The 19,940-nt window shown below is 40.2% G+C and overlaps 1 protein-coding gene across 5 annotated transcripts; it reads right to left on the bottom strand.

Annotated features, from left to right (window-relative positions):
• Nucleotides 1-1,901: 1,901 nt before the first annotated feature.
• On the bottom strand, nucleotides 1,902-13,467 carry LOC123762057 (protein jim lovell). Of its 5 annotated transcripts, none has more exons than XM_045748287.2 (4): nucleotides 13,146-13,467; nucleotides 7,864-8,636; nucleotides 7,188-7,293; nucleotides 1,902-5,576 (listed from the first exon to the last, which is right to left on the bottom strand). In XM_045748287.2, exons 2-4 carry the CDS (start codon nucleotides 8,608-8,610, stop codon nucleotides 4,771-4,773), a joined length of 1,659 nt encoding a protein of 552 aa, XP_045604243.1. In that variant the 5' UTR covers nucleotides 8,611-8,636; nucleotides 13,146-13,467; the 3' UTR covers nucleotides 1,902-4,770. The 5 variants fall into 5 exon arrangements, with proteins under 5 accessions (XP_045604243.1, XP_045604241.1, XP_045604244.1 ...); XM_045748285.2 differs by having other exon boundaries at nucleotides 13,220-13,467; XM_045748288.2 differs by having other exon boundaries at nucleotides 13,061-13,178.
• Nucleotides 13,468-19,940: the final 6,473 nt, after the last annotated feature.

The raw sequence follows: 19,940 nt of genomic DNA, 5'->3' as shown, positions 1-19,940 counted from the left end.
ACCAGGTCCACAGGCACAGAGTCTTGGGCTGGGATTACCAGGTGCACAGTTCCAAGGTCTTGCACAAAGATTACCAGCCTCACAGCTACAGAATTTCAGACTAGGATTGCCTAGCACGCAACTTCAAAGTCTTCTACAAAGTATACCTGGCACACAGCTACAGAACCTAAGAGGCCAAGAATTGCTGGGTGGCCAAAGAGGTCTCAATAACAGAGTGGGTAATGGCTGGGAAGGGTTTAACAACAACAAGGGAGTGGGCCTCGTCCCAAGCAGCTTTAGTATTCATCCTCTGCTGAGGCCGAGAGCAGGTCAAGAACTTTCGTTGGTGGATTTACTAAAGTTAGTGAATTTACTTGAAGATGATTTTGAGTTCGGAAGCCCCACGTCTCGATATCAACAAACTCAGGACACCTCAGACTCTCAGTTCACACTAGGCAACGACGAAGAACTGGACAATCTTCTCTTGGAAACTCTACATACATTACGATTATTGCCGGCTGTTCCTCATGCAGCTTCATTCCCATCGTTTCTAAGTCGATCATCAGGATCACCGACGTCTTCTGGTGATGGTTATGTTCCGCGTCTCTTCCCTGGTACGAAGCACCACCGTGTGAGACAACAAGGAAGCAACAGTGCAACTGATTTTCGGCCCCCACGAAATGACCCAATTCGCAGCGTTACCAGAGATCAAGATTACCAGGATCATTTTAGATTCCTAGGTTCTCGATAACCTAATTTGTATGTGTATTGTATACACAAAATTACCTGAAGCCAAATGCAACAGGAATTTACACTTTCCTTTTCTCCTTCAATCGTGTTATAAGTTTATGTAAAATGTTATCACGTAAGTTTAGATAAAAATATATTTTTAAGGGTACCAATAAAATTTATTATAGTACGCATACCGTTGAATCAAGAAGTTTAAATAAAGGTTGAAAAGCAAGTGGTGCTGCCTTTGGCAGAGATATGCATTCTACGAGTGCCCCTTAATTCAAAATATTGTGCCAAAATATTTTCTTTTGTATTTGAGACAATTAAATTCAGCAGTTTTGCAAGATGGTTTAATTTACCCATGATCAATCAGTCATATGTAAATTGAGCTTCAAATATACTGTCTCAATCATGTCCACTAAAATGACTATATTATGTTATTCAATTGACTTCCATTCTTTGTAATTTTGATTTTGAGTAAATGTCTGAATAATGTAATCATTAATAATAAAATTGAAAATCTTGTAATGTCTTCCTTAATTTAGAAACATCGTTGTTCTAATTCTCCTGTAGTACTCTGAATCAAAACACTAGAATAACGTTGCATTAGAATGACGTTGATCCTAGGGTTCTGCTCTTCTATTGAGCTGGACAGTAAGTAATAATCAAAACTAAAGTACCATTTTAGAAAATGTTCAAGAGTGACTTAGATATCATTCAGGATCTCAATAGAAGAGCAGAAAGCCAAGACCAACGTCAAAGAGTCAGATTTACCAAGGATTTTATGGAAGGACATATGGCATAGAGGAACAGTTGGCGAAAGAAAAATTTCCCGTCCTGAAAACCAACACATTTAACTAGATCAGCGACTATGCAAGATGGACAATGCAGTCCAAAGGTGCAGATCTGTTCCATTAAGTGCCTCTTTATCATTAGAACAACCATACATTTGAGTATACAGTATTTATTGTACTGTCAATATAAATCTAAAGTAAATAACAAAATTATTCTATCAGCACCACGATAACAGGTTCTCCTGATTTATGCAATTTATTCAATTCCAAATCCATCTGCTGCATCGGCTTTTCCAAACTAGTGATGTGCAGTATACAAAATTTGTCTATTCGTCATTATGATGCACAACCAGTTTTACTAATCAGTTTAGAAAGTATGTAGGATTCAAACAATAATTTTAGAAATATTTTATTGAAAAATCTTATTTAGAAACTTGTAGAAAAATACAAGAAATCTAACAATAGGAGTCTACAGATTAGTCCCTGTGACACATGGAAGTACTTCAGCTTCTGGCCAATTATTTTTGTATAAAAGTAAACTGATTTTGTCCACTGGAGAGCACTTTTGCAGATAACAATATCTGGAATCCAAAATCAAGGGAATCTTTCTTATACAATTAAATATATAGTTTTTTGTCATAGAATTTTAAGTTTGGCAAGTCCCTCAACTTGTTATCCATTTCACTGCTCATGCTCCGGGACTACACAAATAACCCTATGGAAATGCCAGACAAAATACAAGACACAAGTATTATCACAGGGTATGGAATGGTGCATTTTGTTTCTCCAAAAAGGATAACATGGAATGTGTTCAAGCGTAGAAAAGCTACCTTTTATCACAGTTTTCTTCAGATCTTTAAGTACATACCAGATCATAATATTTTCAACTGAGAGCGACAAAGCAAAATATTATACAAAAATCACTTAATGACACAATACAGACTCTTGCATACACAAAAAGCAAAGTTACTTTTTCAGGGCATAGTCTGTCCCAGCCATGACTGGTGGCAGGGAGTAGTACAGTGAATTTGCATTTTCACTATACATAAAATATTACAAAATAATTACAAACATTCAATGCCCTTTTATCAAAAAACATGCAGAAAACATACACATCACATTTTTTCAAACATAGCTGATAGCCCAAAAATGTTAGAAAGTAATAATTACAACTTGTAATTAGCAATACATATGGCCACCAGCTAAAACAGGTACCATGATAGTGCTAAGCAAAAGACAGATGCCACTAACACACAGTACTCTTAGGCATAAAATGTAAATACATGAGATCGCTAATTTTTAACTTAACTTAATAATGCCATTGTTTTAATACATTAAATGAAAGAGGTTATTTGCACTTCCTCAAAAAGCTGCCATTTTGTTATCTAATGAGTGAATCTAACAGATGAGCAAGAAAATAACTGTTGCAAACCGTATTTGCATAACCAACACACCTGATCATCCAGCAACTGTGTAACCTGTATTAATCATCCACAACAGTAAAATTAACAAGAGTAAATGTATTAGCTTCAAGGTTTCATAATCAATATTAATGGTTACACAAACATTGTCTTGAACAACAATCATTCAGGTTCACTATACTAGTACTTTGCAGGAGTTGGTTTACTTAAACACAATGGTACTATTTACTGTGCAAAATATTATCTTTTAACTGACTTATGAATTTCCTTAGCAATACATGTAAAGAACAGGAGATGGAGCATTTTGAATGCATACATCACAGCCATGTCAAGTTGCATCATCACACTGTCTTGAATGAAGAAAACATTGAATTACAGCTGTCATGTCTCCTAGCTATGGCAATCTCTGGATCACCGAACTATGACATGCCTTGGGTCACAGAACTATGACGGATTTCTTAGGGTTATAAAACCATGAGACACTCCATGGTTATGGAACTAAAGCACATTTCCCTGGGTCATAGCTAGGAGTGACAGCAACACCAGCAGTGTTGTACCATGAATATTCAAGAGTACTGTACATATATAATGACTAATAATATTTACTATAGGAACAAGAGCTTTCCACAGCTCATACAATAGGCAAAAAGTGGTCAGGAAGTTGAAATACAAGACAAGATAAACCACAAAATCTGAGGCACTAACCCAACCATCACTTCACTATGTGCCACCATTGTTGGGCTGATAAGTGGCATTTAAAAAATCACTGACCAACAATGCCTTCAAAATTATATTTACTACACTATTTGTCTACATCTAAGGAATAGCTGAGCAACTACAGGTACAAGTGAGCCCCACAACCAAGAAAGATCAAGGCAGTTCTTTGTTGAACACAAGACTGAAACCCAGTCTAAGAGCACCCATTTAATTAAAAGAGAAATTATAAGTTTAAACAAGTCTGTTTATTAATAAGACCAACACCAAAGAGGTAACCCCGTGAAGAAGTAAAGAGTAAACATGCTTCACATGCTACAACAAACCTAGGAGGAAAAATAAATGGATAGATTACATTAAACAAGAATTGCCTTGCACAAGGAAAACACACAAAATATTAAGTCCGCCACCACTTGAAACAAAGTAAGCCAAGTATACTTCTATTACATTGACTAATAAATATCAGGTGTTGAGAGATGAAGGATATACTGTACACAAACATCACCCCATCACTGATGAAGACAGTTCATAGAAGCAGAGAGCAACTTGAGAAGGCCAAAATGTGCAAATTGAGTATGATTATTAGTAAAAATAAAAAAAAGTACCAAATGTTATCACAGCTTTTGAGACTTCAATGTTAAAAAAATATCAAACCTCCCACCTTCAAATGGCTATATTGTTCAAATGTCAATTATGAGGTCTGACAACATCCCTTTTCCGACAGGTCAGAAACATTATTACATAAATATGAAGAGTAAATTATGCATTTAATGATCAGGGCATACAAAATTTGGCATAGCCTTCACATTAATTTGTGCCCCTATTTGTAAAAGTATCAAAAAGGTCTACAAGTGTTTTTTCAAGCCAAAAATAAGCACATAATACTGAGATTCTGTTCAAGTCATTTAGAAAAAAAATGCCTGTATCAAAATTAGGGAGATATGCTTTGGCTAAAGGATATCAACTAAGTCCCCATCCATTTAAATATACAATATTTATGTACAAAAAACTTAAACCTAATGGAATGTCGAATGGAATGGTTAGTTGCAATTGGCACTGGGCTCTAAACAAAACCCAAGGTGGAAATTTTCCTTCTTACTTTAATCTAAGTGTTCAGATATCGTGCATTGCTAGTCAGCAGGGACATTGTGAGCAACAAGGGCCAAGGCTGCCTCGGAAACATTTCTATTATCATCCACAGCTGGTTTTACTTCCTTTACCTGACCTTTTCGTATTGCCTCAAGGACCTCTTCAGGATTGGCAGTGTCACCCTGTTGTGCAACAAGTTTAAGATAATTTAGGTAAGCATCATAGTTATTTGTTGCTGCTAAGTTGAGCAATGAAAAGTAAGTGTTATTTGGAGCCATTACACCATCCCCTTTTTTGCATTTAATCTTAATTTCTTTTGGTGCTATCAGGACAGGTTTTTCTGACTTTATCTTAAATGTTGCAGCATAAGGTTCAGAGTCAGAAACAGGAATGATCAACTGAGTGGTCGTATCGCCAACTGCTGAAGCTGCAGTGAGAAAGTGATCAGCCGCATTTTCCTTTGCAGATGGAATTCCTCGGCTTTTTCGCACTGCAGACAGTCTCCGGAAAAAGGTCCTGCGAGGAATACGGTATTGTGCTATGGCTTTGGCTGGAGTCAGGTGACCTAAAAGGACTGCTTCAATGCCTTCCTCGAGATCCAAATGTGTGTAAGTTCTCTCACATGATTTTCCAACACCACCGCCAGTTCGTTCCTTAGTCAATATATTATCAACAGTGGGTTGATTTATTTGCTGAAATGGATGAGAGGGATCATGAACTTCTTGCTTCACATTAGATTGAATGTCAGGCGTTATAGTTGTCTGCACATCCTGCTGAATAGCCGAATGCATTTCATGTGACATACCGTGACACAACTCGTCTTCCTCTGTTTCACCTTCAACTGGACCTGTGAATATAAGTAATACATGATTTATACTAATAATGAACAGGATTTTGTACAATAAAAATTTAATAATTAAAGGTTACATGGGAGATCTGCGTGCATTTGTGCATGGGAGAGCTTGGTGCATTTTTGTGTAAGTGTGTGTGTATACAAGTGTTGGGTGTATGGTGACCAGAGGGTTGCCGACATGCTGGCTTAGACGACACTACTATACAGCTCTTAGACCAGCACAGAATTGCTTTCACATTCAATAAATAAATAATAATAAATAAATTTTTATTCAGGTAAGGTACATACATACAAGGTAAGATACAAAGTTGATGGATTTATAGATAGAGCTAGTACATACAATGCCTAAAGCCACTATTACGCAAAGCGTTTCGGGCAGAAACTATCAAACTATTAACAATATCATTGGCAGGGTCCAACCACCACCAAATCTCTCATTGTGAATTAAGTAGCAGAGGGGGCAAGGCAAGGCGAGGCGAGTATGGGGAAGGGTTGTTCGCATATGTGGGAAAGAGGGAGTGACAATTACAGATAGTTCATAAGTATGTTATAAGTATATTACAACTTTGCCATTGTAATCATTGATATCATCTTATATCATGGTTGTTATATTGAACACACATTGTGTGCTACCCCAATCCCCCAATATATGTACCCAAGCCATACAACTTTACCATTGTGATCATTACTGTCATCTTATATGTACTATCAATGTGCTTTAATGTGCCTACTAATTTGTCAAATTTTCTTACAATGTACCTGTCAACATTTTATAAATTTTGCTAAGAAATTACTTACTGTACTTAATATTATCTGTTAGAATAAGGACCTGCCCGAAATGCTGCGCATGCTAGTGGCTTTATAAGATTGTAAGCACATCATGCTATGTACTCTCATAAACCCAATGTACCTTCTTGTATATAAATAAATATATATGGTTCTACCTAACTCGGGGAAACACCTGTACCATTATTGCTGGTACTGACTGATATTAGAATGGCTGTTGAAGCGTGTCAAGGTGCTTGTTTCGATTCCCAGTGGTGCTCTTGCTGGCTGAACTCTGATTACCTCTCAAATTAAAGTCCTTCCAGATTGGTTGGATTAAATCAAGTCGTCTAGAATATTTGTTCGTCAGTTGCAAATCAACGTCACAAATCCATTCCAGCCTCTCTGACATAATATAATTTGTTGTACCTCTTCCAGCACACACTTAACAATACATTATAGAATGACCTAGACATATAAATGAACAAAATGAACAATGGGGGAAGGTCTGTCTATATGACAAATTAACCCAAATAGGGCAGAAATATATGGTGACGCAACAGAAAGCACATGGGGCAAATACTGGCCACTAATTGCTGTAATAAGGAGACTATAAAATGACACTGTGGCAAGAACATGTATTCTAAATTGATTTGAAGTGAGGAAAATTGCAATTACAACCAGCATGTGAAGGCTTGCTGGAGTGAGCAAATGGTATAAACTACTGTTGTCAATTTCCTAACTATTGAATAAATTTGTCCTATTCAGATTTTGCAAATGTTGTTTAGGCTATCTAATAAAATATGCTGGCAACACAGAACTTGACAAATATAAACATACCTATGGAATTTGAGTCATATTCTACGGAATTCATTGGTGACTGGCCAACAGATTCGTCTATCTGAAGTTCTCCATCCGTTTCATCAGCAGCTTCTTGCTTCAACATCTAGAAAACATATACAATATTTAACATTATTTAAATTATAACATTTTTGAAGGAATATTTTAAAGGATTTTTATTTTTTACAAACTATACGGACCATCACACTTAAGTCCAGCAACCATTTTTTTGTTTGTGTGTGCAGCTGAAGATGGCAACGTAGGCAAGCCCTAAATTAAGTCTACATCATCATTTCTGAATAATACACTATACATGTAGTCATACAATATCTCATGAAAACAGGGAAGGGATATGTTACAGTAAAAAATGGGCTATAGTGTGCAATATACACATTACAGTTGTTGTCAAACTGGCAGAGCCCAACTAAAACGTGCCCAACTAAAACGTATTTCATCATGAAACATGCCTTTATGTATTAGCTTGTGTATACTGTATATGAAATGATTTATAATAAAGTAAATAAAAAACTATAAATGTTCAAAGTTTGGAACAGAAACCCAAAATTTTGTAAATTTTTAATTATTGTACAGATATCTATTGATATATTGTAACAAATCATTGATAAAACTGATGTAAAGTCATGCTTTCAGATGAACACACATTTCATATTCTTACCTCGGGTGGTATTGTTGCAACTACTGGTGAGGGTTGAGAAGTTTCAGTTGGATGCGGGTCACTCAGAGAGGTAGGTGGTGTCAACGGCAAGATGGCTGGGTTTTCTTCCGGACGTGGCCTCTTCTTCTGTGGCCCAAGGTGTGTGTTATTCCCCTCTGCTCTCTTGACACTCCCACAAGCTATATTCCTGAACACTCCTGATCCAGTTCTACCTGTGCTGATACCGCCTCTGCTAGTCGTCATTCTAGGTTGATTAATAGCTGTGGTTGGTACAGTTATTGCACCTATTGTGTTTATTTGATTAGGTATTGAGATATTTCCAGGGGCATGTTCCAAAAGAGGGATGCATCTTTCAAGTATCTGGCGTTTTGTGAAACTGCTAATGGCATTAGAGTCTGCCAACCCTTTAACCCTGAGAGTTTCTGCAACTTTTAAAAGAGCTGCTAGTTGCTCCTGGCTTACATTAACCTCCCCCCTATACATAAATGTGACAAGAGCCTCCACTGCTGTGTAAGGCAGATCATGCAGCAATATTAGTGGATGTGGATGGCTGCTGTGATCCCGTAAGATGTGTTCAAAGTATGAAGAACATGCCGAGAGCACCACCTTGTGGCAGTCTATCCTTCGACCCTCCACCACCAAAGTAACATCCACAAATGTTCCTGCTATCCAGAGCTTGTGGAAAACATGCTGTAGCGTTGACTGGTAGTTGTTCCAACGTAAACAAAACTGCTGCCCAGGATCCATCTTATCCTCAACCCTCACCACATAATCTGCAAATGAAAAAAAATCAAAATTATAACAATCATCCACTTACCTTATTCTCTAAATATATTCATCTGTAAATTACACATCAAATCATTTTTATGAATGCCACTTAGCCTATATTAACAGACACTCATAAACTACAGTACTCATTCCCAAGGTCACATATACTGAACAAAATGTACCTCATTTTACTTGTATTTAAAATATCCATTACCAAGAAACAGTAGGCCTAAGGAAAATTTTAAGTTTTAGAAAATAGTCATGCATTATTTTATATACATACAGTACTGGAGTTGAATAAGAAAATATGTACACCAACCCAACCTATCATCCGCTTACCCCACCCCACCCAACCAGCCATCCGCTTTCCCCACCCCATCAAACCAGCCATCCGCTTTCCCCACCCCACCAAACCAGCCATCCGCTTTCCCCACCCCACCAAACCAGCCATCCGCTTTCCCCACCCCACCAAACCAGCCATCCGCTTTCCCCACCCCACCCAACCTGCCATCCGCTTTCCCCACCCCACCCAACCTGCCATCCGCTTTCCCCACCCCACCAAACCAGCCATCCGCTTTCCCCACCCCACCCAACCTGCCATCCGCTTACCCCACCCTCCAGCTCAATACTTGCCTAATTGTGCTTAAAGATACTGAGCTTCAGCTCTGGTTCCACCTCTTAACCCAAAGTTGCCTATTTTGACTTTGTAAGGTCCTTTAATACTATATCCCACGAGAAGCTGTTCAGGAAGGTTGGGCCAGTGGTACTTAAGGGTACAGGTAGCAGAGTTTGCATTAATAGGGTTAAATTGGAGTGGAGAACTATCCATTGTAATGTTCCCTAGGGGTCTGTTTTGTGGCTTTTGTTATTTGTAATACTGTACATGCCAATGCTCTAGATATTGAAGTAAATAGTAATAATACTGTATTTGTGGATTACACAAAATATGTTGAATAGTTACCCTGAATGAGGACTGTCAAACCCCAGAATATATATATATCTGACATACATATTAAAATAATCTACCAAACCAATGGCAATTTTATTACCCATTAATTAGTTCCATAAATCAGCAGTCTTATTTTCAAGCCAATATTTGACAAGATAGTTTCTGAATAAAAAATTTTCACATTCCATTTTGTGTCGATATATCAAGCACCCAATTACATCAATGATTTTACTTCAATCACGCCCTGACCTTACTCTTCTCCTTCTAGAGTGTAAATGTAAATTAATTTTCTTAGCCTGTTAATATCAAAGGTTTCTAATTATTGGGATTGTCTTTGGCATCCTTATCTGGACAAATTCAAGTGAATTTTTATACATTCTATAAGACAGTGCCTAAAACTGCAGTGTAAAATCAATATGGTCACATTACTTGTACAAGACAAATCTGAAGAATAACATTACGCATCTCATTATTAATGATTATAGAAATGAACCCAGCACAGAATTATATTTGCCTTACATTGAACATTTAAACTTTTTTTTTTAGCTTGAAATCCCTCCTAATCATGACTCCCTGATCTTTTTGCATTCAGATTTGGCAATTTCAACATAGTTGTTTAAACAACTATCTTGTTACTCTATTAACATCACTTATGGCTCAAACTGCCTCTGCTAATCTTTTGTCCATTTTAAAACCAATTTTAATTATAATGTAGCAAACCTGAGTCTTTTGAATTTACTTCCCACTACTTTTGTACCATCTGCAAATCTGCATATGCTGGTCAATTCTGTCAATCAATTATATGCAGTACTTATTGTACATAGTAAATAGAAGTTCAAGGTCAAAGCCCCAGGGGTACAGTACTCTACTTTCAACGGTTTCCCACTCGGTTCACTTTTTATGCTAATTCTAAGTCTACCCTAATACAGCTTGGGATAATATCCTCTGCCCCTTCCAATACCATGATCCTCTACTTATCATATTGAACAGAATCAAAGGGTTTGCTACAGTCAATGTACATAATGGCACAATACTTTATCAACCATCTAAAATATTCCAGAAAAGACTAAGAACAAATTTTTCAAATATAAGCAGCCCTTAGTAAAGCAAAACACAGATTACCAAGAAAATCTAACTTAGGATGATCAGAATGATTCCTAGTCCCTATGTTCGGCACCTACCATATGAGGGGTACGATATAAGCTCTACCCTAAAATTACATTCACATCTCTAATATATACACAAAATATAAAGCAAAATAATACATAAATATTTCTTATCTATTATATTATTATATATCAAACCTTGTTATCAAACTACCCAAGCACAGTATATCATATATACAATCATCATTAAAAAAAATTATTGTAGCATTATTGTACCAACACTGCACTGATCTAGCATATACTGGATTTAATACACACACTACTGAAAATATATAAAACATGAATACAAGTGATATAGCACATTGTAATACAGAGTATTACTTAGAAATTTACTGAATTAGGTTTTTACTAGTATTTCCAATACTGAAATATCGCATCCAGTTTTAGCCTTCATAGATAAGAATGTTACAGTACCAAATCAGGTGTACAGTAATGAACAGGAAAAATATACCAAGACTTAAAAAAAAATCATACGAAGTCTATTTAAAAAAAAATATTCCCAGTTGAAAGGAGATGATTAGATTAATAAGTATTTAAGATTATTAGAGTGAATGACACTACTTTCATTTTGCACTGTCTAATATCATTCAAAACAATATTTTAAAATTAAAGGCAAAATTTTGTCGGATGAAGGAAAATACTTCTTTAATCAAATAATAAATATTTTGTCATGCAATTGTACCATGATAAGTTTTCCACAAACAGCCTAGTTTCGATCTAATGATATGTTGCAGTGAATTTCTTTGCAATAATGTTTAATTATATGCAACTGATAAAGGCACATCCTATAATATTCCCAAAGGAATATTTCAAATACTGTATGTCAATCTAAAATCTATATTTTTCAGCAAGCTAATGCTTTTTGCCAGAAATGCTGTGATTAAAGGCCTTGAAAAAAATAGCAATGCTATACTATGTACTATATCTTATGGACTGATGGATAATACTATCATTAAAAAAACTGCACATCGTCCCACGAGTCTGGAGAATATGTACAGTACAATATTACACTCCTAACAATTAAGTCAATATGAAGCAAACATAAAAAGGAATTAAAAGTGATTAAATTAAGAGCCAAATTGTTTAAAATACTGATCTAGAAGGGAAATTTATAAGTACTGTAAGAGTAATGCTCACTAATTCAAGTATATTAATCTAAAAGGTAAAACTAAAATTTATGAGCTATTTATAGAGTAACTGATACCAAAAAACTGTTTTATAAGTAATGCTAATACAACATTAATCAGTAATCTACATAAAAATATAAAACCAGGACTAGCCTACCTAAACTTCTCAAATTGATGGTTTCCATGAGAAAAATGTATGTACTGTACGAGATTGCAAGCATTATTTTAATTGCACAAAACTATTAGGTTCTATAATTTTTTTGTCCTGTACTTCAAAAGTGCAACAGCCATAAGAGTTGGTATGCTTGGCTTAGTTAAGCATCATTTGGTCTGGCCAGTGTATGGATTTGAGACCACACAATCAATTATTTTGCCTAGGGGAAAATCTCAATAAACAATGTACAGACTTCCAGTTCCCAACATGATATGCTTACACTCATATAAATTTCTAATAAAAGTATTCTTGCAATAGAACAGCTCAATGGTCAGTTACCCTTAAAATGGCAAGCACTAGTTACTGGCTCACTACTGCCCACTAATCAACAGGTAGTCAGAACAACGTTGTCACATGGCACTCCATCCACGGCCATAATCATAGAGGCTAACTATCCCTTCAGTTATTTTGCAACTCTATACTGTATACCATATAAATCATTATCAAATATATATACGCGTGAACAAAGGTGGTGGGAGGTACGGTGTGGCCCTGTCCTGAGGCACGCCACACATCCCTCACTCCCTGCCCTCAAACACCACCTCCACTGCCCTGGACTTGTATGGTGCCACGCGTTATGGCACCACAACCCCCACAAGGCTGACCACAACCCCCACAACACAACCCCTCGTGACCACACCACCACATCCGCCGCCCAGGACCACCTGGCCCTCATCACGGCACCCACCGACACAAAACCTTCCCTCCCTCCTCGTTACCACAATGATCTACCACCACCACCACCACGCTCAAAACAACCCCAACAACCCACTAAGTCATCCCGCACGGCACTCCCTCACTGTCCTCCACTCCGCTGCCAGGAAAAATCTAACAAGATTTAAAATCTTGCTTCCAGCGGTTGTGGCAACTGTGCACCTGGAACGGCTGGATGGCGAGTCACTCGAACTCCCGCTCACAACACACTCTTCCCTCGCTTATCTTATCTTTTCCACACTTCACTACACATCCATACCATCACCAAATGCAGCGGGCAGCCTCTCCTGAGGCCGAGGGAGAGGAAACAAGGCGCGGGTGCGTGTAGACCGCGGGACAATTACCTGAGACGCCCAGAGTCCCGGTCTCCACAACAAGAGCAGCGTTCCAATAATATCCGCGCCCAATGTTTACGTACCAATATTAACTTGTTAGAGAGTGGGTGTGTGGCGCCGTGGCACCGGCCGGCACTGGCGAGGGTGTGGGTGCAGGTGACGGCGAGGAGAGGAGGGAGGTGTGTGGAGGGAGAGAGGAGCGCGGTGTTTGCAGGAGAGGTGGTGGTCGGCGTGTGAGTGGCGGCGGGTGGCACGCAGCGACGCATGGCACTGCTGTGCGCCTGCCCGCGTACACCGCCAACCCGCACCGCGCCTCACCAACACCTTTCGCACCCCACACGCCACCTCCACGCCCCTCCACGCCACCTCTCACGCCACCCCACGCACTTTACGCCATCCCCTACATGTGGATACCTCACTCTATATCTGTTAGAGAGCGGGGATAGGGTGCGGTGGCGGTGGGAGAGAGAGGAGGGTGAACGATAAGAGTGGAGGTGAGCGAAGGTTGGGGAGCGCGTATGGCTTCCCGAGGCGCGGGGGGACGCGTCCTGGCCCGCGGGCATGAGAGGGATACTCGCCCGCACCTCGGCCACTCTCCCTCACCTCCACATGTCTCCATCATTCACCACATCCTTATAACACTCACATATACCCTACCTTCTCTCAATCGTTAACCTAATTTACATGCATATGTTTAAAATAATGTCATATTACCTGTTTTTTTCCTGCCCAAAACCTATCTACATCTTACGTGCTGGAATTCCAAAATTCTGTTGTTTAAGCTCATTGTAGTAAAATGGATTTAGATATGTATGTAAAAATATAATTATGTAAATGTGTATTTAATATATGCATTAATACGCATATATTACGTTTCCGTACAAGACATTAATAACGTTTAGGGCGTTAAAATACACGGCAGGACAAGCGGAAGGCACCTTGGAAGATATCTTGGAAGGCATCCAAGTGGAGACAGCAGGCGGGAATAGGGCGCGGCCGTTGGTGCTCACCTGCCTGGCCGGACATACACACGTGGCAGCAACGCACCTTCGTGACACCTTCCTGCCCCTCCACACTCTTAATGTAGCAATAAAGTAAATCAATCCTTGAATTATTCCAGGTGCTACACTCCATCTGTGGGTCCCACATGTAGCCAAGGAGGGTGACAGCCGAGAGGCTGCCGTTGGTGCCAAGGATCATGTTCTACTGCGCATCGATAGTCATCTGGAAACAAAGGCTGCTGGAGTAGGGCTTCGCTTTGTCTCATATCCTGTGATCCCCACATGGCCCGCTGGGGGCAGCCTCCTGGGCCATGGCTCTCTCTCTCTCTCTCTTGGTCAGGAGGACCCAAGACTCTCTGGAAATGTCCCGATGACCCCCCAACGTCAAGAGAGGCTTTCGCTGCGGGTGGTGCAGTGGAGGCTTGAGTGTCATGCAGGAGGCATGCGCGGAGCTGTGGACGTGCCTGAAGAAGAGACAGGATACCGGAGATGTGTGGCAAGACGGAAGTGGCAAGGGAGGGCAAGCTGCTGATGGGAACAGTCACCGACGTCCACTTCCACGCCACCAGGCTTCAACAATTCAATTTAACTTCCTCTCTTAAAACATGCTAATATTAACGAAAGCTAATAGGGATCGAATCTATGTGAAAAAATATACAAATCAAATTTGTGTATGATCGATATTTATTTGACCTTATTTAGCCATGCAAGCTATTATAAGAATGATGCATCTATTTACGTAATATTCTTATATAACATTACTCATCATGACTTGATTAATAGATTGTTGTATTTTGTATTTAACATTATTAAGATTTAAGGCATCAGGAAGGGAGCGGCGCCGTGTGGGTGGGTGTCCAGTTTGCTCCCTGGATCACTACTTACACTAATTGATGTCTTTAAACGTAAGACGAATTTCTTCGCTACGTTTAAAGACATTTTGCTTTATGTGTTATGTATTTATATGTATTTTGTATCTATATCTAATATGAATCATTTGTAATCCTACTCCAACGTTGTAGTTAACTATCCTAAACGACCAGTAAAGAAGTGTAATAAGAGGACGTATACTTACAAGACTTAAACTAGGATGGTTTAGACTAAGAGGAGACCTGGGATATGACTCTAAGCAGCGAGCCAGACAATGGAGCGACAGTGTGTGCAACAGTGGACAGGAAACGACCTGGCCCAACATCCCCTCGACGACAGGTGTGAGTTGCTGCCGCTGCTGGAGGCGTCGACGCTACGCTAGGTCCTCCCGCCCCAACCTCCTCTCCTGTACTCATCTCCTACTAACTTAAGTCCAGAGTTAAAGATGCAAAAACAAATCTGGTTAAATTGGAAGACGAAAGCACGAAAAACTAGATATTCAACTAATATCAAATTTAGTTGGAGATGCAATAAAGGTCGGGTAGGTGGCCAGGTACGACACCAGGGTAAAGGTGCCTGTGGGAGGCCGTTTTGGTCCCCCTGGGAGAAAGTAAAGTAGGGAGAGGTCAACCCCGAGGGCGTAATTACCTGGACGAGGGAGTGGGTGGCGAAGGTGATGGGGAGTAGGGGGTTGGGGGGGTTATAGGGCAGGGACGTCACTGGGAGGACAGATGGGGGGGAGGGAGCCCTTCCTCACAGCTTGACTAACATTACCTCCTTTACAACACCTTCCACCACTTCGCTCCTCTTCTGGCCTCCAGTAATCTATAGCTAAAGTTTTCTATACTCATCACTATTTGATGTTATTTCTATGTTTTTAGGATATATGCTGTCATATTTGCTCAAAATTCTGAGGCCAAAACAAACACATGTACTGAAAGTGGTATGCCTATAACAGAGTTTAACTGGAAGTAATCTTCGGATAGTTTATGATTTTCTATGCTGCTTAGTAGGAAAAACTTTACGTCTATGTAAAATACAGAATATTATCACGGATGGTCAGGAAGTACTGTGAGAGTGATCTGTGGAGAGGAAGTGTGGTGGTTGTGTAGTGGTAATGGTGAATTTTTTGGATGCATTTTAAAAGTACAGAGCATTGTTGTTTTGCGCGTGATGATGCTGATGGTGTAATGGCAGGTGTGGTAGGGATGTGGTAGTGGTGGTAGTGATGTGGCGGTGGTGGTAAGGATGTGGCGGTGGTGGTGTTAGGGATGTAATGGTGGCAGGGATGTGGTGGTGGCAGCAGCAGGCTCGGCGCGGCACCCACTAGGCTGTCTCCCAGGACCCCAGGTAGCGGCAGAGCCAGCCGGACCCGCCCGTCACAAAGACCCTACCTGCCTGCCTGCCGCCTGGCCCCGCGCCACCACACACCCTCAACCGCAAACACCTCCACCACACTCACCCTCATCCTCACACACTACACACATTCTTGCCTCCACGTGTTCAACACTCCGCGAGCTTCGGTTTTCTGCTTTAAAGCACAAATGATAAATCACATGTGCCCAAACCTCACGTAGGCTAGTTAGGATAACATATAAAAAGGGACACCACGTGTATACAGTCTTTGTGTAATTGCATGCTGGTAATACCAACACACACACTCAATATTCAAAGTGAGGAACAGAAGAACGAACGGACAATTAAGCTGGTAAACTAAAGAGATGAATCACAAATATAAGAAACATCTTTAACGTAAGAGTTTTAAATAAACTGAATGAGTAAGATTAAGACGACGTTCAAGCTACAACTTTAAATGTCAATATGATGGCAAAAGCCTAAGAATAGTTCAAGAGGTGGGGCTTAGGAGCTGACGCTCAACCCTGCAAGCACATCTAAGTAAACAGCCATAGCCTAAGTATGGATCATTAAGGCTAAGTGTCTTCTAACACTTCATAACACAGACACACAAACCAGCGATAATATCTTCATGATATTTCTCGTCTCGTCGGCTAATATATAGCCGAGATGACTGGCAATTTTCTGAAGTGAATAATAATTCTCATGCAAGCGGGTGGTTAGATTAGGCTTGCTATTAATAGATATTTACTGTAGTTTATATTTGTTGCTGGTGTGACTATTATTTATCATTATTTAAACCAAGTTATATAGCGCCAGTAAACTATATTAATAAATATCCTGCAATATATCTATATAATGGTAAGATTTTCAGGTGGACTCATATGCAGACCCGTCTGTTGATTAACCACTATTAATTCTATGTTTCAGCGAGAACACATGGCCGGAATACTTTTTAGCTAAAGACAATTGAACTGCATTGATAGCAAACAATGACTTGTATAGTTCCTAGGCAGAGCGCAATTGTCTCCGTCTGAGGCCAAGGCGCTCATCTTCCTCTGGTGTCATCCCAATACGCCAGGAGAAGGAAGGGAAGGGGAAAGCGCGAAGCCATTACGACTATATAGCACTGGGAAGGGGTCAGAATAAGGATTTGGGATGGGACGGAGGGGGGAGGGGGAAGGAATGGTGCCCAACCACTTGGACAGTCGGGGATTGAACGCCGACCTGTATAAAGCGAAACCGTCGCTCTACCGTCCAGCCTAAGTGGTTGCACTATGTCGGGATAGGAAGCAATGAATGTGGTAATAGGCTTCGAAGATCGATGAAATAATGAATTATTATAACAAGTATTAATGAATGTAAAAACTTTTTTTTAAAGCGTAGCAACATTCATCAAGAATTTAAGGATGCACTTACGAATCCTTTACATGTTTTGAACAAACCTTTATATCTTTCCACGGTCATTTATTCAACAGTTTAGGAGCTTCAAAACTTCGCAACTCAATGTTATTATTGTTACAGAAAGATTCCTATCACTTCGGAGCTCGTCAACAAAGCCGCCATGATCGATAAAAGATGTACAGGTTTCGTAAGTCGAGACGGTGTTTTATAAATCCTGACCTCATAGTGAATTAAAGGTGAAACAATCCCTGTGAGCAAGGAATAATAGAGCATTTGGGGGCACAGATCCCACTTGACCAAACATATGACAGTGGGTGGTGACACAGATCCCACTTGACCAAACATATGACAATGGGTGGTGTGACACAGATCTCACTTGACCAAACATATGACAATGGGTGGTGTGACACAGATCCCACTTGACCAAACATATGACAGTGGGTGGTGTGGCACAGATCCCACTTGACCAAACATATGACAGTGGGTGGTGTGGCACAGATCCCACTTGACCAAACATATGACAGTGGGTGGTGGCACAGATCCCACATGACCAAGCAGGGGAACATAAGGCCTGGTGGAGTGATCACACAGTGGACGCACCCACATGACTCAAGTCTCCTGCAATCAGCGAAGCTTAGTATAGGGTACAATTTTATGGTTGTTCGTTCTGCCTTGAACTTAGGGTTAATTGTGTCTTTAAGCTTCCGGTGAGTGCGTTTATGTGCATTGCAGTACAAAATCGTTACAATTCTGGGTAATTTTTGCTAGATAATTTAAAATCTGAGGCTATTGTTTAATAATTTTTTGTCCACAAAATAATGTTTTCTGTGAAAAAAACAAACTTTTTTCGTTTTTGTATTTTGCCTCAATTTAGTCTATGGTATGTTTGTCTTTGTTTTTTGCAAGTACTTTCAAGTCTACATAATTTTGTCGCTAGTCTGCAACTAGTGGTAGCTAGTTTATGTTCATTGAATTAACCTAAGATGATATGTAGTCTATACGTGTGTTGAAAGTCGCTATAGTATTCTAAGCAATGAATCTTTTTCATTTTATGGTAGGGCTATATGGCGTGGAGTGTGTCGTAAAGACATGACTTACCGACTTAATGACTGCTGTAACGTTAACTTGAGTACAGCAATTAGGCTACTACACTTGAAAATCGATCATAAATCTGAAAACATTTGTAACATTCACCAAAAATATACATTCTTAGTTTGATGAATAATAGAGTGCCGTTCCTGCGCATACTGCGTGAGGTACCAAATATAAATTCAACTCTAAAATATAGCCCATGGTGTGGCTATTTGAAAGTTCTCGCGTGTGGCTAGGTATAGGACCCACGGTGTAGCTAGGTTGAGGTTCCCTGGTATGGCTATGTTGAGGTTCCCTGGTATGGCTAGGTTGAGGTTCCCTGGTATGGCTAGGTACGTCCCGCGATGCGGTTAGAAAATTATCCCCGGGCGTGCCTAGGTTATGGCCCCCTGCAGTGCGGCTAGCTTAAGGCCCCCCTGGTGTGTAGCTAGCGTAAGGTCCTCCCCCGGTGTGGCAGAGGGCAAGGACTATGGGGGCAGGAGAGGATGGCGGTGGTAGAGTTGGTGTGGCGGAGGAGGAGCCCCAACAGTGAAGGTCAGCTGGCACCCGCCCCGCCCTGCCCTCCATCAACCGCTACTCGCCCGCCAGGTGTTCCTTCCTACCTCTTACCTATCACCCTTCCCTCCACCCCCTCCTGCCCTCACCCCTCATCTCGTCGTCTTCTGTCACATATAAACATCAACGCAGTTTCCGTTATCGCTGGCGCCAGTTATGTACCGCCTAGATAAGTGCCGCAATAGTAACCAGGTTATAGGATGATAATGCAACACCGAGGTTGTGACATTGACCATCATGGCGTTCCACCATCAGTGTCACCACACAACTGTCACCTTTACACTCCCAGCCACCAGCAGACCGGTGTCCTTCTAGCTTCAGGTTACCTGCTACCGCGGGTTGGTAATACTTGCCCTGCTACACCATTCTTTATTAGTAGTAGGAGTAGTATTATTGCTTTTGTTAATTATATATTCCACCAGCACGGTTCTTGGCCACGTGTGGAAAGAATTCGAATCAAGTACGAGAAGCCTAAACACCGATACGTTCTCGTAAAAAAAATACACCTATAACATAATTTTTATGT

The sequence above is a fragment of the Procambarus clarkii genome, chromosome 34, assembly GCF_040958095.1.
Source record: "Procambarus clarkii isolate CNS0578487 chromosome 34, FALCON_Pclarkii_2.0, whole genome shotgun sequence".
NCBI classification, from domain to species: domain Eukaryota; kingdom Metazoa; phylum Arthropoda; class Malacostraca; order Decapoda; family Cambaridae; genus Procambarus; species Procambarus clarkii.
This window is presented reverse-complemented; position numbering and strand designations above follow the sequence as displayed.

Coding starts and splice junctions, on each gene's coding strand:
- LOC123762057 (XM_069335838.1), bottom strand. CDS start 12,602: ATGTGTGGCGTGCCTCAGGACAGGGCCACACCGTACCTCCCACCACCT. Junction 7,294..7,863: donor TTGCAACAATACCACCCGAG/GTAAGAATATGA, acceptor TATGTTTTCTAG/ATGTTGAAGCAAGAAGCTGC. Junction 5,577..7,187: donor ATATGACTCAAATTCCATAG/GTATGTTTATAT, acceptor TTATATTCACAG/GTCCAGTTGAAGGTGAAACA.